General features: G+C 40.4%; 2 protein-coding genes across 15 annotated transcripts in view; one reads left to right on the top strand and one right to left on the bottom strand.

Annotated features, from left to right (window-relative positions):
* RAD52 (RAD52 DNA repair protein) overlaps positions 1-1182 on the top strand; it is a 30026-nt gene extending 28844 nt beyond the window's left edge. For all 8 annotated transcript variants that reach the window (XM_077759226.1, XM_077759224.1, XM_077759219.1 and 5 more), the window contains one exon: positions 451-1182. In XM_077759226.1, the coding sequence (XP_077615352.1) occupies positions 451-509 (59 nt within the window). In that variant the 3' untranslated portion in view covers positions 510-1182. The remainder of the gene's footprint in view (positions 1-450) is intronic.
* A 557-nt stretch (positions 1183-1739) lies between these two features.
* The window catches only part of WNK1 (WNK lysine deficient protein kinase 1), a 148462-nt gene continuing 124882 nt past the window's right edge, over positions 1740-25319 (bottom strand). For 6 of the 7 annotated variants that reach the window (XM_077759218.1, XM_077759212.1, XM_077759215.1 and 3 more), the window contains 10 exons: positions 23525-24969; positions 22311-22394; positions 20111-20194; positions 19409-19469; positions 16560-16633; positions 14523-15178; positions 13639-13841; positions 11795-11989; positions 5192-5379; positions 1740-4691 (listed from right to left, as the gene is read on the bottom strand). In XM_077759218.1, the coding sequence (XP_077615344.1) occupies positions 4374-4691; positions 5192-5379; positions 11795-11989; positions 13639-13841; positions 14523-15178; positions 16560-16633; positions 19409-19469; positions 20111-20194; positions 22311-22394; positions 23525-24969 (3308 nt within the window). In that variant the 3' untranslated portion in view covers positions 1740-4373. The remainder of the gene's footprint in view (positions 4692-5191; positions 5380-11794; positions 11990-13638; positions 13842-14522; positions 15179-16559; positions 16634-19408; positions 19470-20110; positions 20195-22310; positions 22395-23524; positions 24970-25319) is intronic. The other variant, XM_077759214.1, reaches the window with a different exon arrangement.

Below are 25319 nucleotides of genomic sequence, written 5' to 3'. Positions count from 1 at the left end.
CTCTGGGGCCCCGACTTGAGGTGTAAACCCTTAGAACCCTTGCTGGTAACAGGCAGCTTAGGCAGGACTGATGAAGAGACTCCCTACCCAAGCAGGCCCCTCACGTCCGGTATTGCAACTTGAGCTAGAGGTAACAGAAAGGTCTACCCTCATAACCATTTTTATTCTTCGTCTCTTAGGTTTGTTTAAGGTTTATTTTTGAGAGAGGGAGAGAGAGAGTAAGTGCACCTGTGAATGAGGGAGCGGGTCGGGGGTGGGGACAGGATCTGAGTTAGGCTCTGTACTGACAGCAGCGACCTCGAACTCACGAACCATGAGATCATGACCTGAGCTGAAGTCAGGCACTCAACCCATTGAGCCACCCAGGCCCCCCACTGGCCTTTACATTTTAGCTGTCAGTTTATTTTAAAATCGTGGCAGTCATAGTTAAATAATTTTTTTCTTCCGTAGGAAACTGTGATTTCTATAAGAACCAAGACTTGAAGAAAAGGAAATTGGATCCATCCTGAGGCTCAGGTCCCACCACTGGACTTTGTGACAAAAGGGACTTACAGAAACTCCTTTTTGGTCATAACATTATTCGTCATTCCTAGGGAATGAGCTGTATTTCCAAGGATTTACCTTGCTTCGTTTTGAACTGTACCTGAGGATGAGTGTGGGCGCGTACCGCAGAGAGTGCGGAGCAGTGAGAAAGTAAAGCAGCACTTTAAGAAAGCTGGTCACACGCTGCAGTGGGGAGGCTCGAAGATTAAACACCTTCTCTTTGGCTCTTGAGGCTCGTCACTGTTTATTCTTGAGCTCCTATGGTCAAACAAATGGACGTTTTGGGAGCCCTCAGTGGCTACCTGCCTGCAAGCAATATAAGCCACCCTACGGAGCCCGGACTTCACCTTCATGCCTGTATGAGGTTCTCGCTCCTGTCTGTCTGTCTGCTTTAAGCTTGAGGGCCCCGTGTTTCTGTTGTCCACACCACACCGCGCATCCTGCTAAGAACAAAGGCTAGTGGGCTTTCGCTGCTTTGCATCCATCCAGCCTGCCATCTTCATCTATGATAGTCTCTCGTTTATAGGTTTATGAAGTCACTGTCCTGTGGGTTTTTTCCTTATCAAGGGAATGATCTAGGGCCAAAGAAAAGGCATTTTTAAGGAAGCAAAATAAAGTCTTTGTAACAAAAAACTTTAAGTAGGTGTTTGTAGTTTTCCATTTCAGCTGTGAGATATAAGCCACCTTCACATAAATGGCTTTTTTCATATAGTTTCGGATGTCTCCTAATTCTTCCCCTCAAATGAGGAGTTTGCAGGTTCACTTTTTAAGTAAAAAAGTACCTGGGTTGTACCTTTTATCTATCTGATTTTCACACTGTGGCTTTTGTGACGTTCTGGATCGCACGTCCATCTGTGGGAAGCTATGAAGTCGAGGCAAGGAACTGCTGAAGTACAGGAAGGCAGCCATTTCTCTTCCTTCCGAAGACAAAGATGTAGCTTTGCCTGATTATCCCGTTACCTCATTACCTCATTACGTGGGTTTGGTCACATGTTCATCTTTTGATTTTGACACCCTTACCGTTTTCATCAGAAAAAAAAAAAAAAAACTCCTTTTCTGAAGTATAATCTTAGTTTAGTTCAGGACTGCTAAAGAGGTCCTGGAGTTAGGACTCCAGTTACAGAAATTGTACGCAACTCAAAAGTGAGCTAATGAGATCATGAAAGTGTAATTTGCTGGAAATGAAACCCCACAGCTCAACAAAAGCAAGTTTGGTTTATTTGAATGGTTTCATTAAATAAGTCTACAAAGGTAACAAACTGAAGCACAAAGCGCAATCTTACAAGAAGCGCAACACCCAGAGTTAGTGCAAAATGTACAATTAACGGCTGCTGAGAAACCCCCAAGGTTTGAATTTAGTTTAGTTTATTTGTTTTTTAAACAGTGTACATTGTTAAATAATGTAAGGAAAACATTTATAATTCAGAAAGATTTTTGTAATGTGGAAAAAGATACTCAAAGTGTATTATTAACACAAAAATAATTTAAACAGTTCAGTAGCGCTAGTTCGTTCCTCTAGGCTTCAGTTTTTTCATCCACAGGAGGGAAGAAAAATCAACAGTAAATAAAACCAGTTCTTTTTGTGTGTAAGAGACCTCAAAGTTAAACCAAATAACAAAAAATAATGTGCTGCATTTGGTTCCCTCGTTCCTCTGGGAGAAAGTATGGTTTCATTCGTCTTAGGTGGTCCGTTTCTCATTTACTTGGCACCTTCTTTGTTCTAGTCTTACTCTCACCATCTCCCCAAGAATCTTAAGCAGAGAATAAATAAGTAAACAGCCTTGAAGTGGGGCTTGGAACCCCTCTTCTTTTAATTTCTACTTTCCTAAACCTTCGGCTCTCATTTGCGTCTTTGGGACCCAGGCTGACTTAATAAAGAAAACAGGACCCGTGAAGGAACGACGGGATTCCTGGGATGTGCCGGTTGTGGGTCAGAGATCGGAAAGGTGTTCACTGCCCAACTCGTGAAGAGAAGAAGCACCCCCTAAATTAAGAGTCAGGCTTCTTTCCCCGTCTTCAGAGATAACCAGAGATCCCAAACATAGCCAATTAGGAGTATTTCCTGAAAGCTCAGAAAAATAACAACTGCCCATTACAACTAGGCATAGCACGAAATAATACTGATTGGTTGCAGTTATTACTTACGGGGAGTATTTGTTTACATGAAAATGTGAGAGTATCAGTTCCAATTCTAGAAAAAGAGGTGGCACAACAGACTTCTGATCCTGCAACCATTTGGACATCGCATAGGAAATGAGTAGGAATAAGCACTCTTTCTTACAATGCTTAATTCAGATGTGGGTCCACCTTCCGCACAGCACAGTACCCCACGCTGGGAAATGCAGGAGACATTTGCAACAAGAGGAAAGCAATCCACACAGTTTTTCTTAGAGCAACTTTCTCCGTCTGTGACTTTTCACTATCAAAGTTTCCCAACTTAAAAACTAGCCCCCACTCCCTTTATATTCAGCCATTTCCACTAGGTCTTGTCTGTTCCAGCCTGGCTCAAGCGAGGCTTATCGCCCCCGCGGGCCAGGCAGGCTTCACAGATCTTCGTAGCGAGTCTGTTCTCCCGGTCTTAGTCTTTCCTTTCCTTTATCACACACCGCCTTTCATCTTTGAAATTGGCCCATTTGGTTACGACACCCCTCCTCGCTGTTCCTGAAACAGAACTTGCTGTTTCCAACCACTGATGTCAACTTAACTTCTCACCCTGCTCATCTTACACCTGCTCTAGACAAAATTGAATGACTTAAAAGAAAAAAAAATACTCTTTCAGTTTCCCTTTGGCATAATCCTCTGCTGGGGTCACATGGACCTATGACCCTTCCATACGCCCTCTGCTGATCTGGGGTCTGATGAGAAGTTGGTGCTAACGGCAGAAGCAGTTTAGTCCAAGGCACTAAAATATCCAGCAAGCAATACTGGGAGAACAGAAGTATTCAAGTACAGTAATTTATACAATCTTACATTCACATTTATTTATCTACTACAATGGAAATACAAAGGAAAAAGCTAAAGTGTCTCAATAAGTAAAGGACAGAGCTTGTTTTTTTCAACTTTTTAAACCTTTCGTATTTTACTCTTAAAACTACTGTTGTCCAACAACATTTATATATCACAGTGTTTCCACATCAAAACTGATGGCAAAGTTACATGTCCGCAGGGAACTTAATTTTTTTTTTCCTAATTGCTAATGCTGCAGTCAGAGCTGCTAATATCATTTGCTTAAAGCACTAATGACCTATCATAAGAAAGGGCTGAAACCTCAGTCCCCTGGTGTTTTTCACTGAGTTCTAAAGAGCAAAAAAGAAAGAAAGAAACGAAAGAAGAAACAAAGAAAGAAAAAAGGGTGGGGGGGAACAGGGTAGGAGAGAGCCCAATGGTTGTTTTGTTTTTTGTCTTGTGGCTTGGATTCTTGAGGGAATGAGGGATTTGGGGTGGGTACCAAAATGAAGAGCTCCACCCACTTGAACCTCCAGATGGCGTTTGGTTTTCCACTGAGCTCTCCTGTGGCTTTCCGATAAATGATTCTTTCCTAGCCCTCGCTACTGGGTGCAAGGAGACAGGAAAGCATAGTTGAAACCGCCCCATCACAAGAAAGCTGCTCTTTCCCTCTTGTTCCACTCCAATAAATGGTGAAGGGGGAGGGAGATTCTCAATTCTGAGGGCTCTAAGCGGTATTAAAAACATTCCTTTCTGGCAAGAAATAACCAGTTAAATGCAGCACTAGTAGTTAGTATATAGGCTACTTTCCCATTCCCCCCTCCCACCCACCCCTCAGCTTTCCATCTCCTGCCCCCAAATCTACTCGGTTAATGTCTCTAGGTCTAAGTGGTCCGCAGGTTGGAACCAGGGGGGTTGCTGATGGATTTCTGCAAATTGCTGATGTTGAAATTCTGTAAGGAGGCAGTTCCCACAGGTTGGAACTGGCCAAGTGGCTGTGGTGCTGGGCCACCTGTCCCACTCCACTGAGTGCCAAATGGGGGAGCTGGAAAACCGTACTGCTGTGGGGGGCACATGGACTTGGTGAAGTGACCTAGAGAGGTAGCTGATGCTGCAGAAATGGGGGCAGAGCCACCCAGGTTTGAGGTCATGGAGATGCACAGCTGACCAGGTGCGGAGAACTTCCTTGCCATTCCAGGGCCCTGGAAACAAAACAATTATATGTAAAGTCCTGTGTGGGCGTGACCCGTGGGTGTGAAAAGGGTGGTCCTGAAATATAATTCTAGGACCAGGGCTGGTCTAATCTGATAGGGTACGGCGAAACCCAAACTCAAACCAAATCTTTCATAATAATTATTGGCTTTTTACACTTAACAAATAAGGGCAGCACAACTATTCTGATTGGAAGTGGGCGGAGTGCACGTGTACATATGTGTATGTAGTTTAAGGTATAGAAAGAAAAGGGGAGAAAAAACTTAGTTGACAAACAGGGAGCTAGAGAGTCAGGGAAGAAAAATAAAAGGGTAACTGGGTGATTTTTGTTCGTTTCTAAAAGGGTTAAAATTCATGAGCTCCTACGAAAGGCTGTGGCATGAAATGGTGAGCACTAGCCTGGGCAGTTGATATCATCTCTGCATTCAGCTGTGGGCTCAGTGATACTCTTGACAGATGAGGAAAATGGCAAAAGGGGAAGACGACTTGCCTCATAATTCATGTGTCCTTTGCTTCCTCTCCTGCCTGAAAGATTCATGGCATCTCGGGCCCAGTTGTCTACCAGCTTGTGCAGGTCATCTGTGAATGTGCCCTTCCTGCTGGACGTCATGGCAGGAGGCTGAGCCTGGGCGGCTTGGCTGTTCACTGTTCCCCCGACGGTGTTTGTGCTGCTGGTCCCTAGAATTAGAAGCAGCGACAGAAAACAACCATTAAAAGAAGCTCGGGTTTTACCTTCAGCAAGAGGGAGAACTTCACAGGGTGATGAATGGCAAGCCACTGCACGGGGGAGAGGATGAGTTGGGAAGCCATGCAAGAAGGGAAGGTTCCAAGGTCTTGTTTAGCCAAATGTTTTGGCATAAGAGGGTAATGGAAACAGGTTCTCTTCAGGAGTTGCAGAGAAGGCTAAATAGCTCAGGACGATGGCAGGCACAAAGGGCAGGGACCTCTTTCTGCCCTTTCCCGGGCGTGGCGTCTAGAGTACGGAAAGTAAAGTTTCAGTACTCTATTCCCAGCATCATGCTGATGAGGGAGGTGTGGTATGGCCAGTGAGGCTCTAGAAGGCTGCAGAATGCAGGGCAAAAGAAGATGATTTCTCGAGCACCGAGGCAGGGTTAAGTGGGAGTTAAAGGAGAGCAAAGGTAGATGTTTGGCCCAGGAAAAGATGGGCTCCCCACACCATGTGGATACAGTGCCACAGACTTTAGCCATTCTTTAACAGAAAGAGGTGATAAGAGAAACAGCATGCTCTGTTCAAAAAACCTTTTTCACCTGGACCCATACACACAAATTTGTAAACAAACTCAGGAGGGATGAAGGCTTCAACCTCTCCCAATCGCCTATGAGTTAAGAACCAAGATTAGTCAAGAGGAAGGTTCTCTGTGGTGTGCCTGAATCTTTCAACTCCAGGAACACACAGTTTTCCTGAAGATTACCTCAGTTTCAATCAGTTCAATTGGTTTGTGGATTCTCACCCATTCCCCCCTTTCCCAGGAGAGCAAGCACTCGCATGTGGAAGCAACGGGAACATTCAGCTGAGGTAGGAGTGCAAAGGGAAGGAGGAAGCTTTGAGGTTATGATGAAGGAATTCTATTTCTATGGTTTGATGAGAAAGGAAGAAGGAGTCTGTGTCCTGCCTGATTTCGGCTCTGCTGGAGGGCACACTGAAGATTGTTCGAGGAGGCAAGTTTTAGGGAAGAGGGAAAGAAAAGTCATAATCTTGTTTTTCTTCCCTCACCCCCCACTTTCTTACCAGATCTCACATTTGCTGCAGAATAAATAAAAGCTACTAAGGTAAGTTGTGAGCCACGAGGCCTTAAGATATCCAAGTAATGCTGGGGGCCAAATAAATGCACACATTTTCCTGCTTTCCAGGTCGAAGCAGCACCAGAGCATAACAGCATGCCCGAAGCAACTCTGCCATTTAAAAGCCCTTTATAATCCACTGCTGGTCTCAGGTTTCTACCCACTGCCCTGGGAATGGCACACACAAGCATGTCCGTATGAGAGGAATAGCTAAATCTGAGGTGAAGCTGCAGAGTGAGGAAGGTCACATGCTTCTTACTACCAAGGCAAGACATGGATTACTGCAGTGTGTGTATTAGCTCACTTCTTAGTGCCCACTGGAGCCGCAGGGGACAGCTACCGCACATACGGCGTAAAGGGAAGAGTAAGCTCTCCTATGGTACAGGAAACCCAAGTGGAAAAGGATAAAAGCACAGGAAACAAACAGCCTTCCTTGAAAAGCAAGAGAGACAGTGGTGGGGAAGCCCAGAGTGGGAAGCACAAGCAATGAGGGTGGCAGTCGTGACAGTGACAGAATCCAGAAAGCAAGCATATCACATGCATGAGGACTATTTTCCTGTTTGAACAGTAACTGCTTGGTGAGCCTGATCATGAGTGAGACAATCAAAATGAAAACCAGAAACAATCACAAGTGAGCAGAACTATCAAAAGCCAAATACAAGAAGCTCAGAAGAAGTGAACACTGCTTATTCACAAAGAGCTCATGCTGGGAGTCACACCTCTCTAGTCTCATGCTAGTCGTCTCTGATGCTGTGAGGCTCCTCTACAATCAAATTTCTTTCTCATTTTAATCGGTCTTACACACTACTGGATTATGAAGGTGGGGTTTTTTATACCATGAGGGGGTTGGCCATACAGGTAACCGTATTCTGGCTTCTGAAAACAGGCTTTCCCATTAAAGAAGGAAACAGACACATCCCTCTCTGACCAGAAAGTAACACCTGGGAAAAGCTGACTTGACTACAAAAGGGGGGGGAATGGATAGTTCATTTAGTCCATTTTAGTAGGAAATGGTTTAAAAACACTTGTAATACAGATATTTCTGAGAATGCTGCTTGCCTTCCAAAGAGTACGCTGAGTAGCCTCTAGACCTTTCTCAGTTCTGCTGCAAAGTTCTAGGAAGTGGTGTAGATTTTACCACCCCAAATCCACTTTTTTCTCCTGCTATAATACATTTTCCCATGCCCCACTACCAGATCCTATTAACAATAACCTACTATGAGCCACAGCTTATTGCCTAGTACCCCAAATACAGAGTTTTCTGACGGATTGTCTAGGTGGCCGGTTGGATGGCTGAACTGTGTGCATGTTAATGAGAAGCCACCAGCCTAAGAAGCCAGACTCTAAGAAGTAGTGCTTTTCTCCTCACCAATCTAGTAGACGCCTCCTGCTGTGATGTGAGGATGTGGACTTTTCTATGTTTTGACCAGTGCTGACTTTCCAGTGGTAGAACAGCGGCTGGCATGTACCTGCTGACTAAAGGGCTCTCCCCAAAAAGCCAGGCATCCCTGATCTCTCTCTGTGTCACGGGCATTATCAATCCACAATTGTCACAAAGCCAGGCTCACAGAGGACCATCATGTGAGAGCACTGACTAGGAGGTGATTTCTTAATCTGTAAGGATAGCCAGAGGTCAGCAATTAAGCATGTTAAAAAGTATATTAGAAAAGGGTGCAGAACTAGACAGATGGAAGTTGGGAAATGAGGGCGTTGTGAAGCTTCAGGGTTCCAAGAACTCATGGATAACAGGCTTTGCAATCAAGGACCAAAAATAACAGAAAGAAAAGATAATTACTACAGAGCTGGTTGCAAGGACAGACTTTTTTCACCATCTTCCCTGAAGCACAAAGAGAGAGCAACGTGTTAAAGATAAAGAAACATCAGTGTAAAATATTTAGAATCTCCAAACAGCACACAAAGGTCCAGCAAGAGAAAGCAGAAAGGGAGACAGGCTGGTGGGACCTGGGAGGCCCCGCTATGGGTCCAGTTCCAGGGATGAAGCTCCCAGGCAGTCGGCCCTATGTGGTTATCCGATGGCCACGGCACCTGGCTGACTCTGCACATATGAGTCCTGCTCTGCACTAAGGTTCTGGGGGCGCCTTGGGAAAGAACGCCAGTGTCTCAGGTCTCACTGCTTGAATTTCAAATACCCAAGCAGTCTTTCCACTGACCCCGCCCCACTTTCTGTTTCTCCTGCTGGGTTGTTAAAAAAGCACTCGATTAAATGCATTAAACAATTCTACCACAGTAGACTTGACGGTACCATTGTTACAGTTTTGAGTCCATTTAAATTGGCTAATATATCTCCAAATCCTAGACATACATACTAGCCCCTTCCCCTCCAGAAAAATCTATAAAAGTATGTGGAAAACAAGCAACTTTTGAACATAAATAAAGCATTAAGCCAAGCCGTGCTTCCAAACCATAATCTATTTTGAGAGCACCGAATAATGCATCCCGAACTAGAAAGACCCCACACCTGTAAGGACCTGTTTTTCTTTCCCTATTTGCTTTAAATCTGCCTCTTGTAATTTGTTCACCAAGGCTTATATGATGTATACTTGCGTGGTTTCAAGAAATGTAGGGCCTCTCATTTTAGACCCAAAAGGAAGTGATAAGATTCAATATTTCTAACCACTTTCATCTGAATAATACTGTGCTACCACCTACCTTTAAGAGTGTGGTGAGAATTTATTTAATTAATTAATCTGATTAAATGTATCGCTCACACTGTTCTTCACAAAAAAGCCTTGGTTCTCTTTCTTCCCCCTTAGACATTTCAGGCTGTATTGCACAGGCCTGGCATGTTACATCCTACTTCAAAACACTTGTCTCCTACTATGACTATCATTTCATCTTGCCAGCTGGACATATAAAGGCTTATTTAAATGTCAAGGTGCTAACATGCTTGGCCCAGCCTGGTCTAACCAAAAATCACACATGCTCTGGAAAACTACCAAACTGGATAATGCCTTCCACCTCCTTCTTTGTTCAATAGTCCTGGATAGTGATACATGAGGCCCAAGGACCTCTGAACCTCAGAAACAGTGATGACCTTAGCACATGCATTTAAAAAGCACTTTAATAACCACATCAGAAGTTTGAGGCCTCAGCAGTTAAGATCTTTAACCAAACTCTAATGAAGGTTTTCTACTTGAGCTTTATTTTCATTTTCAAAATTTTTATTACAATATACATTTACTGACTACCTATTATGTGTCAGGTAGGCACTGACTAATTAGAAATAAATGATGTGTGTTTCCCAAGATCTGTTTGTGCACATGATCTTATTTTATTTGTACAACAGCCCTACGAGAGAGGCATCATCTTCATTTCACATTTGGGTTAGACGGGCTGGGGAAGCGGGGTGATTTACTATTGTGCCTCGCTTTTAAGAAAGCTAGGAGGAACGCCTGGGTGGCTCAGTTGGTTAAGTGTCTGACTTCGGCTCAGGTCATGATCTCACGGTTTGTGGGTTCGAGCCCCACATTGGGCTCTGGGCTGACAGCTCAGAGCCTGGAGCCGTTTTCAGATTCTGTGCCTCTCTTTCTCTCTCTCTCTACCCCTCCTCCACTCATCTCTGTTTCTCTCTGTATCAATAATAAATTATAAAATAATGAAGCTGGGAAATCCTAGTAATCATTTTAAAAAGGCCATTTTCACTGGCAGGTCCTGGGCTCCGGTCATTGAGAATAAAAAATCAAAATAGCTACACTGAAACCCTTGTTGAACTACTAATTTTAGGGAGTTAGAAAGTAAGGGTGGTGAAAGGATCCAATGAAGAGATTCTAGCATCATTTCAATGGAAAGATGGCCAGGCTTACTTGAGAAGAAAAAAAGATTTCAACCTACTTTGAAAAAGAATAAAAACAGAGGGTGTAATTTCTCCCTGCTTCCAGGATCTAAGTACATCAGTGGTCAGGACGCTTTCTGTCACTTCTAATGCCAGAGCAAGGGGTAGAAGTGAGTAGGACTAGGGACTTCAGTCTTCATTCCAAATGACCCCACAGTCTATACAGCATTACCACCTTTTCTTCTCTGTCATGGATCTATGAAGAAGCAATCTACCAGAAAGTTAGTTTGCAGTTTATAGAACACTATTCTTATTCCTTCCTACATCTTTTATCATAATTAACAGAGACCCAAACTTCTGAGGGTAATAGTTCAGCCAAGCCACTGAGTAGATGATATACAAAGAGACAAATGAAAATGGACTGCATGAAACATCTGATCCAAGCAGCAGAAAAACAAGGACAAGGAAGGAGTAAAGGTGTTACACACAAAGAGCCAAGCAGGGCGTACTCAGAAATCGGGTCCTCCTGCCACCAGGTTTGAATGTCACCTGCTCAGATGCACAGTTAAACTTCGCACAGCCTGTGAGAGGGGAAAACAGGGAAGAACAGGGAGAGAAGAGACAGAACACAACTACAAGATGTTAGAAACCTGAGGCTGGAGTGGTGAAATGCGCTGAGACGGCACACAGAAGAACAAGCTTCCAGGGAAATGTCAGATAGGTAGGACAGGAAATATTAGGTCTCAATTCCCTCCCTTCGCAAAATGCTGAAGCTTTTCCCAGTGGGAATAATGCTAGCTGGTTTGTGCTCCCAGCAAGCAAGCACATTTACCTCATCCAGCGATGATCTAACCTTTACTATCTGTGATATTGTGGCAAAAACACCTAAGCAAGTTACTTAAATCTTCTCTTATTCTTTTCCACCCAGACACCTAAGTTCTTCTAATTCTCGTTCTATCGCTACTAGCAGCTTTCCGCTACAGGAAGGTTTAGAATGATCGTTAATAAATAAAACTCTATGTAGGAAGTAGATTACAGGTAACAAATTGAATTGTAGGGCTAATTACCTTAGAATGCTACTCCCATTCTTACAAGTTAAAGTCTACACTGGCTAGGCAAGTGCATTAGCTTTGAGAAAATGCTAAAACTCCTTACATTTTGGTTCAGGAAATCTCAGTCTAGTGTTAAAGCATATGTTGCAAATCCCAAATGAGTCATTAATCTGGTTAAGTCCTCATGTAAGTCACAATACAACTTTTTGCCGTAATCCTTTGAAAAACTATTACATCTGATAGGAGCAATGAGTTCACCGGATCTAATCATTATCCAACTTCCCTTTCCAGCTCAAGATCTCTAAGTGTATAATGCACAGGTTGTGTTCTGGTCAGCTGGTCTTCCAACTGACCTTGATAGGTTGCTCATCAGGCTTTTGTCGCAGATATGGCGGTATCTCCATTTTCATATTTTTAGTAGATGTTGGTTGCTTTGATTGCTTACCTTGACCTGGAGCAGAAAGGCTTGGTACTGAAATGGCACCATCACTGGTGAAGGCTGAATAGAGGTTGTCACTGGAGGGAGATGGCTTAAGGGGTTGTAACAACTGATTTTGCCCAGTCTCTGGGATATTGCCAGGAGGGTGGAGGGTCTGCTGGGGGTGCAAAACTGAAGCGGCACTCTGACCAGACAGGTTACCTGCCAAAATATAAAGTAGCATGAGGAAACACGTATAGCTTTCCCAATGAACTTAATAGGCACTATTCTTATACTCTTATTCTTCAATGTGTCCCACTAAGTGACTAATAGTAGGTCGAAACCTATAACTGATGAAAGAACAAAGGCCTCACCGATATGAGGGGAAGTGAGAAGTGACATGAGAATCAACAGGAATTAGGGCTAGGGGTATCTATACCAAAAGGCTTTTAGCTTTAGATAACCTAATTGGTTCCCAAGTCTCAGCTGAGTAGAACATGCCGTGGATATGAGAGAATTCCATTTTGCAATTCCATCACTGCTTTTAAAAACCCTATTATATCATACTGAGTTGGAGCAGGATATAAATAGGTCTGGTCTAAGCAGTCTTTGCTTAGTCTTCCTTTTTTTTTTTTTTTAAATGTTTTATTTATTTCTAGGAGAGAGAGAGAGAGAGACAGCATGAGCAGGGGAGGGTCAGAGAGAGAGGGAGTCACAGATTGAAACAGGCTCCAGGCTCTGAGCCGGCAGTCAGCACAGAGCCCGACGTGGGGCTTGAACCCACGAACCGCGAGATCATGACCTAAGCGAAAGTCGGACACCCAACCGACTAAGCTACCCAGGCACCCCTGCTTAGTCTTCCTTCTAAGTATGTGTCAGGTCAAGTACAAAAGTGCTGTCAAAAATGATGCAGATATGCATATTCAAAATTATTTGTGGCAGGTGGCTTTTATTTCTAGTCAACCGTCTTGAAATTAACTAATTTCTCTGTTCCCTACTAATTGGCAGACTAGCAGGCCACTCAAAAAGTATGTCAAAATTAGGATCAGGATCTAAATTAGCTGATATCCTTTATAGTCACATTTCTACTAATGAATGGGTTCTAATGTGCTAGAGAAACAGTTTGGGTTTCTGAAAGCTTCCAGAGAATGGAAAGCTGCTAAGAAGTTTGCAACTGCTTTCTAACATATTTATATTAGACTGCCAGAGCAAATATGAGGTACATTTATTTCAGCCTTTAACTTTTCAAATAATTCTCATCATTTCATCAAAGGGTAAGAACTTTATCATCATTAAAACAGACAAACCATAGTTCATTACAAGAGATTATGAGTTAATCATTTATTATAACCACTATCAAGTTCTTTATTTCAATAAATGAAATAAAAACTTCAATCAAGAAAATTACCATCTAAGACATATCTAAATATCTATATGAAATTTACATTCATCCCAGCTGCAATTATGGATAATTCATTCACTGAAAGGAAAAAGCTACCTGAACCTTACTAAATAGAAAACAGTGTATTTTCTTCCAATTGCCTATGAGGTTGGTGAAATTGTGAATTATATGAGTGACCAGGTAATGCTAAATGTTTTATCCTTAAGAACAACTATAAGCAGCTTGGGTAACAGAGGTAGTAGTATGAATTACAATGGAATAAGCCATTACAATGGCTTCCATAGACTCAACAAAAAGAGGTACTATAAATATAAGGAGTGGAAAAGTCAAGGAAGAAGGAAAATTAGGAAAGTCAAACCCCTCTGAAATATAACAAAAACAACAAATGGCTCAATAGGTTACATACAGAGTCAGGAGACAGACACAAAAGACGGAACAGCTAAGGCTGACCTAGTCAGTGGCTTTTTACCTGAAAGCTGGGGGCTTTTATTCCCCAAGGAACTGCTACGACTAGATTTGCTGCCTTTACTTTTAGTGGGTCGCCTTCTTCTCCCTGCAAGAGGGGCAGCTGGGGGAATGATGACAGCAGGAGGAACCTTGCCCAGTTTGGTATACAAAGATTCAATTTCATGCTTCTGGCGACTCTGCAGGTCTTGAATTTCTTTAAGATGTCTGTGAAAGATAGCCAAACATGAATCAAAACATAATTGCTTTTGTTCAAATGAGATTTAACAACATATTCTTTAACCTCTATTCAAGTATTTACTTACTCATGAATCTTTTCCCCCCAGTGTACTTAACCTAATTTCTTCTACTACCTTGAGATTCTAGTTTGTCATCTCATATTGTTTGGCCCCCTTTACCCAAGCCAGATTCTAATAAGCTCCTAGCCAACAAGTAGTTGATGATATGTGAAGGAGAAAAGACTTCCTGACTTTTGAAGCTATACACAGGAGTACTGAATTTGCTACTCTGATCTAGTGTGTCAGATATGACCTATAAAACCTGCACATAATCTACATCTATTACTAGATTCATTTGGTAGACTAATAAATAGATGAAGTTAGATTAAGAATGATAAAAAGTGCTATTAATAAAAACAATAATATAGTAATAATGCAAAGGTGCTAAAGAAGTTCTAGAAGTAGAAATTCTATGGGTCCTTATATAAATATGAGACCTAATGAGAACTCCATGGAGATAACTAGCTTTTGCATAGCACCCTCTTTTAAAAAAAAAAAAAAAAAAAAAAAGAGGATATAAGCATGTTGCAGTGAAAAGAATTCTAGGCACCAGGACCTAGGTCTTACTCTGACTCTGCCATTATTCTTCCACAGAACAAAATATACTTACTTTTCTCGTAGTCTTCGCAGCTCTAATTTTAAATCTTCATCTTCGATATCTGATTCATTGTCACTACTCATGTAAGAGGAGTTGAATGAATTACTAAGGCTTTGACTTAGATTCTGGATAGGCAGGCTCTTTGAGCTCAGCTGATGGGGGGAGTGTGGACTACCCGAACCGTCATCCACATCCCTGCTTAGGAAGGCTGCCTCCAGATCAGAAGATGGCCCATTCAGATGTGAAGGCTCTGACAGTTCAGGCTTTTCTTTCTTTGGTATCACAGCAGGGAGAACAGCTTGTTCCAGATCCATAAAAGGAAGAGATGCCACTGGTCCCTCTTTCTTTGCCTCGGCCATCTTGTCTTCAGTTCTTGATACAGAGAAACGACCTACTTTGCTCGTTGTAGCTGTCACCTGGAAACGTCCTACCTTGGTAGGCTGCCCAGTCTCTGATTTTGCTCCCAAGGCAGGAGTTTTATGGGCACTATCTGGCATATCTGATGAGATGCCTCGGAGCCCATTAGGCTCTGTCTTCACGAGGGTACTTTCTGGACTACTACTGGATAGCACTGAGGACTCTGAAGTGCTGGACTCAAAATGAACAGACTTGGCATCTTCTGACTTATTTTTACCCTCTTTTTGGACATCATCCATTGCAACTGAAACCTGATGGAAAGAGACAATAGGGAGATTAAACACAAAATCCCCAATATTCAAGTTTTAAAATGATAAAAACATTGAATGAAATAAATTAAAATAATAAAAAAATTGAATCACTTTGTTTCCCAGTCAGTATCTCTTTATGTAAGGCCCTCTATCTTCACTGTGAAAATAAATGGAATACCATTATGGAGAACAAGATCTGTACTGAGATGTACAGATTAGACACAGATTCTCAGTGGCTGACAAAGCTAAGTAGTTTACCTTCAGATCTCATGTTATATACAAAACTTAGATTTATGTCTTTGCGAAAATATAAACAGGGAATGGAATCTTGAAGGTTGCCTGTGAATATGAAAACTACAAAGATTAAAGCCAATGAATGTTATGCCAGCCAGCTAAGTAAGCTTCAAGAATCAACACAACTAAATGGGACCAAAAGGAGGATCCAGATCCTCGTTCTAATTTGTCCATGTATTAGAAACTCAGCCCAGTACAAACTCTCAGAACCTCAGTTTACAAATGAGAAAATATCAATTCTATCCCCAAGTCCCAGTGCTGCCATGAGAATAACTGGAAAGCAGTTGTGAAAGTAGTAAAAAAAAAAAAAAAAAAAAAAACCTTTGTTTAGGATTCAANATTTGGAAAAAGAAAAAAAAAAAAAAAAAAAATAAAATCATTGGTTGGGCTACCTGGGAAAAGAAAATGATAAAGAAAACATCAACTTGATGTTGACTCAGGATTTTCACTTCAGAATTAATCCTAAAAAATTATCCTAAACACAGAAAATGTTTCCTGTTACATTACTGATTATGTTGGAAAAATCTGAAACACAACCTAATGACTAATAATAAGAGAATGGGTTAGGTAAACCAACTACTAGATTGGGGAAAAAAGCCATAAAATCTCATTCAGAGAAGAAGCAGGGTCAATTGTTGATACACGCATGTCCACAGAAAAAGGAATGAAAGGAAACACACCCTAAAAAGTAATCCTGGGTGTGGGAGGTTGGTAGGAAGATGGGGCAGATAATATACTTTTTCTCTACTGTACTAAGTACTCTGCATTCCTTTAATTGGCGTGTATTATTATTAATTTTTTTTAAGTTTACTTATTTTATTTCTAGCAAACTCTACACCCAATGTGGGGCTCACACTCATGACTCCGAGATCAAAGGTCACATGAACTTCTGGCTGAGCCAGGCAGGTGCCCCAGCAGGGTATTTTTTAAACATGTATTTTTTTTTAAGAGGGTAAAATGAAAAAAGCTATAAAAAAGATATATATCATCAAATTGGCAGTTAGGCCCCAAAGGTTAAGTAATAATTTTATTATATACCTATTCACCCCAAAGAGGAAATCCAGGCAAGGAAAAGTGATGGTCTTACCTGAAACCGTCCCATCTTAAAAACACCAGTTCCTGAACTAGTTCCTAGGACAGGACCTTCTGTGATTTGAGAAACTGAAACAAGTACATAGAGGAGAAAAAGAACTTAAATTAGCATCTCTTTTTAGTTTCTTCTCCCTTTGGTCAGAAATACAGCAAAATAAAACTATGTATGAGGTGAGGAAAACTGTCTCAGGCAGGGAAAATTTCCTTACCTCCTTTTCCCTTTGGGCTTTGTCCAACAAAGTAAAATAGTTATTGTTTACTCTCCTTACTAGATACCTTTAGTCTGAAAGATATTGTTTGTGAAATATTGCCAAAGTCTACATGAAAATTTATCATTAACCCTCTACTTTTCCTTGTACACAGGTACAGATGGTGTTATTGTTTGAAGAAATAAAAGTTACATATAAGCAAAGCAGTTTCAAGGTTTAACTACAACATAAGAGATACTATAAAAACTAAGGTTAACAGGCAGTTAACAGGCAGTAAGAGTTCAGTTACTCATTCTTTAACTCAAAGATATAAATAAATGAAGAGAATTAGGAGATTTTACTTAGGATATCAAAGACCCATTTTTAAATGAAAATCATCTATGATAAGTTGGTTTAGGCAACACGTAGGCAAAATCTTAGAACAGGAAGTACAGGTGTCAGAATCACTGATAAAATACTTTTAAGCAACTTTAAAGCCACTGAGGTCATCCTTTCTAAGGACAATCTCTTGAGGGTTTTTTTCCTAGAGATATACAAGCATTTTCTTTATTTTATACAACTAGTAAGCTCTATTTTATACAACACTGATTTTGATATTTTAACAATGTGTCGATTTCTCATTCTTTCTAATGGCTGCAGTGTTTTAGGTCTGTCTGTATGCTGTATGTATGCAGAAGTACCATATTTTAAGCAGGCTTCTGTTGATGGACATTTGAGTTTTTCAGAACTTCTTGCTATTATCTACCAAGTATTTTCTTATGAATCTATGGAATACCTAAGAATGGATGTGCTGAACCATACCCATTCAAAACTTGAATAGACATTACTAAATTGATCTTCAAAGAGGTTGTATTAAGTCACTGGTGACTATCAAACTTCTAAGTGTACCAATGAGAGGTTAAGAAATGCTATCACTTCCTACTCTTTTTTATGACAGGAACACCTGCCACTGCTCAGTTTTTCATTTATCTTTGGACATGATGGCATTTTTTTTTTTTATGCAGAAAATTTTGAATCTATTTTTGCTTCTGTTATCAGGGATCAGCAAACTAGGATCATGGACCAAATTCAGCCCAAAGCTTATTTCTGTAAATAAATTTTATTAACTACAGAGCCAAACTCATTCATTCATGTATTGCTTATGTTGTTTTTGGGCTACAACAGGAGACTTGAGAAATTTTGACAGAGACTATAAAACCTGAAATAGATAACTTTCTGTCCTTTTATAGAAAGTTTGTTGATCCTACTTTAGAAAGTTAAAAAAAAAAAAAAAGATTCTTGTTATGTTTTGTTACAGCATTACTTTACATTATCATTTTTCATCTTTGACCCATTTGGAATTTCTTTTGGTCAAGGCTGGCAATTTAAGCTTTTTTTCCAGATGGTTGTCCAGTTGTCACACAGCATTTATTAAAATATCCCAGCATTTTCTCACTGATTTGAAAGCTCACCTTTTTCATATTTTACACTCTCTATTAAAGTTTGTCCATTTCTAAACTTCTCTAGTCTGGTCCACTGACTTTTTAAAAAATGTTTACTTATTTGGGGGTGGGGGGAGCATGTGCGTGAGCAAGGAAGGGACAGAGACAGAGGGAGACAAGAGATCCCAAATGGGCTTTGTGCTGAGAGCAGAGAGCCCGATGCGGGGCTTGAGCTCATGAACTGTGAGATCATGACCTGAGCTGAAATCAGACACTAACCAACTGAGACACCCAGGTGCCTCTCTACTGATTTTCATGTCACTTCTTTTAAAATGAGAGCTAATTCAGAATATAATTGCCTTGAAAATAATTTAGACTGGTTTTAAGTGAAATTCAGAATTAAAGGAAAAAACCAAGAACAGAGCTTTCAGGCAATTTTACTAATAGTTCAGGGAAACATATGTAGGTGGTAGTGAGGAGAATGGATAAACTATAAAAGGAAAAATATTGAGTGAATGTTGCACAAAATCACATTGAATAAATGCAGCTCATGTTTAATTATTTTCCCTTTTGATTATAAATGGTTCTAAGGGAAAAGGTGACAGAAAATAGAAAGTTCAAATTTCCTACTTTCTGGGGGACTGGTGACGCAAGAAGAGAGATTACAACAAAATTTCAGAAAAGTAGCTGATATGAACGTATGGCCAAGAGCATGCTCATAAAAGTTCTCACGGCAATTTTAAGTTATTAAAAAATTAAGCTGGAAATATGCTTTGCTCAAGAGACTGTGTACAAACACACCAATTCTAAAGACTCCAGAAATAGAAAAAAATAATGTCTAAACTGACTAGAATCTTATATTTGTATTTCTACCACACATGCTAATCAAGCTTATCTCCACCTTTATCTATCTAGTGTCACAAAAGCCAAGAGGTTAACTTAACTTTTATAAATAGGCCTGAATTTCCTTATCTCTTCTAACAAGGGTCTGGCCTACCTAATAACAAAGGGTCTTATTCCGAGAAACTATTATTACCTTTTGCATGCTAATACTACAAGTTCTAAATATTAGTATTAGAGTTCCTCAGTTATGAAATACATAAAGATGTTCTTTAAAACTGTTTCAAATACACCTACATTCTTAAGAATGTCTTTGAAATAGTAAACTCTATAATCAACTACAGAGAGGGCTGAGGAAGAAGGATGCTTCTCACCATCCTTCTGAGGCGGTGCTCCTGCTTCCGTAACTGCTGCTGGAGCCACCACGGACACAGGCTGCAAAACACATACACACAGATACCACAGAATCTTTAGCTTCAGTCACTCTTAAACTTTTGCCATGCTGCCTTTCCTCTGGTCTTTATAAAGGGCAAAAGAAAGAGTATATATGAAGAAACACTTGTGTCCAAGGGAGGTTTTTATTTTTTTAGCCTGAAGATAAGCCTGATGTAAAAAAAAGATTTTTAAGAAAAAACTTTGAGTTGCTTCTATATTGTTCTTTGTTTTTTCTCATGGGATACTTAAGGGTATAACTTGGATAGCAACGGAAAAATAGTTTTAATCAGAACATTATTGTATCACAAGCTTAAAAGGAAGAAGTTAAAACTTTTAAAGCACAGCTGCCTCCAACGGATAAATACAAAACTCATAGGATTCATCTATGGTACAATTCTAACCAGAGGTAAGACAAGAAAAGTAACTTTTAAATGAATAAAATATTTTCCACAGTTATACCACTGCGTCAGTTAATAGTCTTACATTAATCTGCCTTATTTCTGTTTGCTAGAACAAGCAAAGATTCTGAATTAATGCTTTTAATTCTGTAGGTGTTAAAGGTATTAACAGGTTAGAATATGTTCTAGGAATATGATGTATTAGGATTATGGAAAGATTTTGCCAACATTTTCAAAACTTACACCAACTGTAGATGTCACTGCAACAGTCTCTGGACTAAGTGTTCTTCTCAATTGAGCATCAAGATCTTCCAGAGGTTGCTGGGACTGAACAAAACAATCACAATAAATAGAGGTCTTTGGTATAATCAGAACCACTACATACAGCCAGTCTAAATAAGGAATACTCTTTGATGCTTTAGATTGACACAACATAATGTCTGTCTAGTCACCGAATATAAAACTCAACATACTAAATATTAACTTATATCGCTTAAATGATTTTTTATGTCAATTTCCCAAGCCTTAGAGAAATTTAGTCATATTTGTTTTTACAGTTTTTTGAAGTTTGTTTGATGTTCCTAAGTGATACAAAAGTTTCTACTTGTCCTCTCTTTAAAAATATATTCTGGGGATGCCTAGGTGACTCAGTTGGTTAAGTAACTGACTCTTGATTTCAGCTAAGGTCATGATCCGGCGGTTTGTAAGATCGAGCCACACACTGCGCTCTGTGCTGATAGCAAAGAATCTGCTTGGGATTCTCTTTCTCCCTTTTTCTCTCTGTCCCTCCCTCTGATAATAAACTTAAAATATATTTACTGATAAAAATGTTGATAAAATGTATTTTATATATGTATATATAAAATATATATATTGATAAAAATGTTGATAAAAATGTATCAAGATCTTTTGGTAGATTAATTGTATCACATGCTCCCTACTTTCATTTTCAGTTTGGTACATCTCTCTGAGAACTTGTCCTTATGAATAAATGATGGCATTAATGTATTCTATCACTATCAAGGGATAGTATTCTTTTCCTTAGGTCTTAACAATTTATACTTCTTATACCCTATTGATGGCAGCCAAGAAGGAACTGNTCTGTTCATTCCATCCTGCTAACCAGGTCTTACCACCATTCACCCCAAGGCATTAACTTTTTACCTTTGATACAGGCCATAATCCCACACCTATCTTGGCTTCTATCAACCAATTCTTCTACAGCCTTCATTTATCCTTCTCCCTCTATATATAGACATTATCCACTAAGCCTCACCCCCTCACATCTTATTTGCTGTTTCTCATCACATTTGAGCCTGAATACATGTCTGAATACATGTTTTTAATGAGAAAATACTTTTAAACCCCTAATTTACAGACTTTCACAATGCTTTTTTTTTTTTTTTTCTTTTTTCCAAAATGTGGTGACTGATGGAGTGAGTTCTCTTTGGAGTTATTACTCTATTATGGCAAGTTCTATAAATTCTGTTCTACTATGCAGCTGTGATTAAAGAAGTAGTGAGGAGTTCAAACTTCTCATGTTAGCCAATTTATGTTTTTCTTTTGTATAATTCTAAAATAAATTCCTGATTTAGTTTCAATGTTTACTACTTTGTCTCATGGCAGAAGCTTTTTCACGGTTATAATGGATTCATAATAAGTACTTTCCTTATGGGACTTCAACTAAATAAATATGTGGGGTGGTGGGGTAGGGTAGAAAAGGGCAATGATAATTTAAGTATTTCAGGCAATTCTGATCACCATTCTACCCAATGAGCAGATCTGAGTGTGAGACAGGAATCTCACATTCATGTCCCTGCTCTCAGTTCCTGTATGAGTAATTTCATGTTAACTGAGTTGTGTGGGTTTTGTAATGAAAGATACAATACATATTTTTCATGAAACATGACCCTTATATCCACATATACATAAGCCAATTACTTTATTTGTTGGCCACTAAAGAATGTCAAACATTAGAGAAAAAAACTGGTTGACTGAACTCACAGAAAAGGGGTATTATCAGTTATAGTTTCCTAAGGACCTTTCAAAGTTAATTTTGATTATTTATAATTTTTTACTTCCACAAGGTCTAGAGCCTAATCTCATTCATCAGATGCAATTTCACTATTCTACAAAGCTGAATGATAGGAGTTATATTTGTCTAATAAAATGTAAGCCCTGTTATTTTCTTCCTTCATAAAATATGAAAAACTATTAATAGCAAATATGTTCTAGATGACTTGAAGCAATATTACAAACAAAAGAACTATGAGGCTTTTTACTTTAGGGCCTGGATCATTAGCTACACTGTTTTAAGAGAAAGTTGTTACTAAGTCAAAACTAAAGAGGAGCCAGAAGCCAAGATGATGCAATGGAGAATTTAAATAAGCTTTGTGAAAGAAAAGTAGGAGCACAAAAAGAAATCTGCTGAGTCTTGGGGCACCTGAGTTAGTGAAGGTCCTGGAAAAGGTGGCAGCTGCTCGCTGGGTGGAGTACCAGCTGGAAGTTCAGTACCCACTGGCAGCACCTACAGACAATGAAGGGAAATTCAAGTCCATGAGACACTAAGAGTAAAGACTACATACTGGACAGTAAATCAACTAGTTCAAATGCAGAAATAGAATAAAATATATCGATAGTTAAGGCATGCTTGTCACCTGACTTATATTCTGGTATCTATCTTAAATAAAGGACACTATAACCATGATACTATTATGGAGTTACTACTACATACCAATAAAATGAAAAGTAAAATTTAGGAGGTTATTCCCTAGGGAAAACAGAATCAAAGGCTGTATGGACATGAGAGGCACAGTTCAGATATTCTTGAGCCACTGTTTTGGTATAGTGTCACCATGTAGGCTTTTCCTAAAACAAAGACTTTTCTGAGAAAACAAAACAATTGAGAAATAACCAAGGGGCAGGTCTGATAACAAAAGTCATCAGAAATCTAACACTATTAGGCAACTTGTACAAAGCCTCTGTTATTGGCTGACTATAAAAAGAATTTTATAATCTCTGGCAATGCAGAAAGATAAGTGAAGCAGAGAATATGGTAGAAAAAACACAGCTTTGTTATTTGGAGAAGATTAGAGAGACTGAGATAGAATGAGAGGAAACCCACCACAGTGGAATTAGAAAATATACTTTAGTTAATTTATTCCTAGGATTGGATTCTAGAAATTCATCACCAACTTCCAATTTTTATATACCCCAAATTGTGCACTTGTAGAATCGAAGCAAAGCAGAAAATCTGCTTCACTGTCATTGAAACAAAGACTGTTGTGAACTATTACTATGTATAATTGTTAGCAGAAGCATTTAGTTTTCTTTTGGGATATAGATTTTAGTTGGTGCCAATTAGGAAGAAACGTCTGTATTTTCCCTGATTATTATCCATCCTAAGAAAATCATGCAATATAATTAGCCCCCAACTCTTACCATATTCCAAAAGAAAAAAGTATCTTGTGTTCAATGTATATATATCCTAAAATAATTTTCAATTTATTTAATAAACATTGAATGTCTATTATAGGCCAGGCCATCTTTATAACTACGTTTCTAATTTGCAAGACTGAGTTGAAAAAAAAATGCACTTATGGGGGTGGGGGAAAGAATACTCATATTTGTCAAATTACTTCAAAACAAGAATCTTACTGGAGCTTTAGTTAAAGGTGGCTTTGACGGAGCGGTTCCAGCTTTCACTCCTGATGTAGTGCTGACGGGGGCAGACACATAGCTGACTGGGGTGGAAACTTGCCCAGGTGTGGCCACTGGTATAACTGACAAACCAGTTGTCCCTAATGGCAAACTTGTTGGTGGTAAGCATGTACTTGTAGTAGAAGTCATGAGCTTGCTTGGCGCCACAGCAGTGGTTGGGATGCCTGGTGCGACAGTGGTCTCTACTACCAGTGATGTCTCCAGTGAGACAGATGCATGTTGGGCTCCAGATGAGCTGTGTTCACTAAAGAGAGACCGCAGCTTTTCTTCTAGAGTCTTTATGTCATCAATTCCAGGAGCTTTTGGCTGTGAGTCAGCATCTATTTCAGGACAGTGAGTGTGGGGCTGGTTGGGAAGTAAAGCCGGTTGAGGCTGACTATGAATCAGTGTCTGCTGCACAGCAGGCACACTGGCAACAGGCTGTACCAAAGGTGGGACACTAGGTACTTGGGGTAATAAAGGTGTAGAAGTAGGTCCTGCCGCTTGAGGAAGGACAGGAGTAGAAGCTATAGCTGACGGGGTGACCAAAGGATGCACCCCACCAGGCTGAGAAATAGAACTAGATAACCCTGCTCCAGGGGAGGAAGAAGATGATGCAGAGAGGGACAAAGCCAATCCAGTTGTACTGCTATGAGATGTTTTATCTAGTGAGTGTGCACTAACCACCACTGTCTCAGCAAGAGTAGGAGCAGAGGTGCTGCTGCTCAGCTGAAGAGGCGGCTGGGAAGCAATGCTTGGGAATGGAGCGGGGGCAGAAGTGGATGTCAACGTGGCCACCCCAGCGGTACCGCCTGCCGCTTGCTGAGATAACACAGGTGGAGGCTTAGCACCTGGGGCAGCGGCACTGCCCGCTGCAGAGGCTAACGTTGTTGAAACTGGTACAGAGGGCAAGGTGCTAGAAACAACGCTCCCAGATGTAGAAGCCTGAACTGGCTGGGACGCTGCCGATATTGAGACAACTGTGGGTACTGTGACGCTTGAAACCACGGTGGAAAATACTGGTGACTCGGATATAGGAGGAACAGGGAGACCACTTGCAGGCATCACACCTGCGCAGGTGGCAACTCCACCAATCCCTTTTTCAGCGGGCACCGGACTCTCAGCCTGAATTACTGATGTGGACATGGCAGGAAGAGGGCTGCTAGCTGCAGGGCCTGCTACTGACGGCGTGGCTGCTGCTGTGGCTGGGACTGCAGCAATGCTACTCATGGGAGGAGACACTACTGGAAATGTCGGTCCTGTGTGACTGAAGTTGGGAGGTGCGGTGTTGGGCCCTTCTGTCATGTGGGCGTGTCTGAGCTCGGAAAAGGCCTGCTGTAGGCTAAGGGATGAAGCGGAGTGAGACAAGTTCATTCCAGCGCCATGGGATGTAGAGGCAGCAACTGCAAAGGAAAACACAGAATTCAGAATCAGTCCATTTTTAAAAGGGTAGATTCAAAACTGTCCTAACAGTCTGTTTTTGGATTACCAACACTGTCACATACCAACAAGGTTTAAAACTTCTCCCAAAGAAATGACAGGCTTTTTCTAAAACAGCAAAGTACAAGAGCGATTTGATGAAAATAAGCTAGCTTGTATGAATATCTATTTCTAGAAGAAAAGTAAAGTAAAAGAAAAAAAAAGAAATAGAAAAAAGAGTAACCTCAAAGCATATACAACAGTCCTAAATGTAGAAACAAGACTTACTACTGTATCTACGTATTACGTATTACACAAGCTGTGTCTAGGGTGG

The sequence above is a fragment of the Crocuta crocuta genome, unplaced genomic scaffold (assembly GCF_008692635.1).
Source record: "Crocuta crocuta isolate KB4526 unplaced genomic scaffold, BGI_CrCroc_1.0 scaffold72, whole genome shotgun sequence".
Lineage (NCBI taxonomy): Eukaryota > Metazoa > Chordata > Mammalia > Carnivora > Hyaenidae > Crocuta > Crocuta crocuta.
This window is presented reverse-complemented; position numbering and strand designations above follow the sequence as displayed.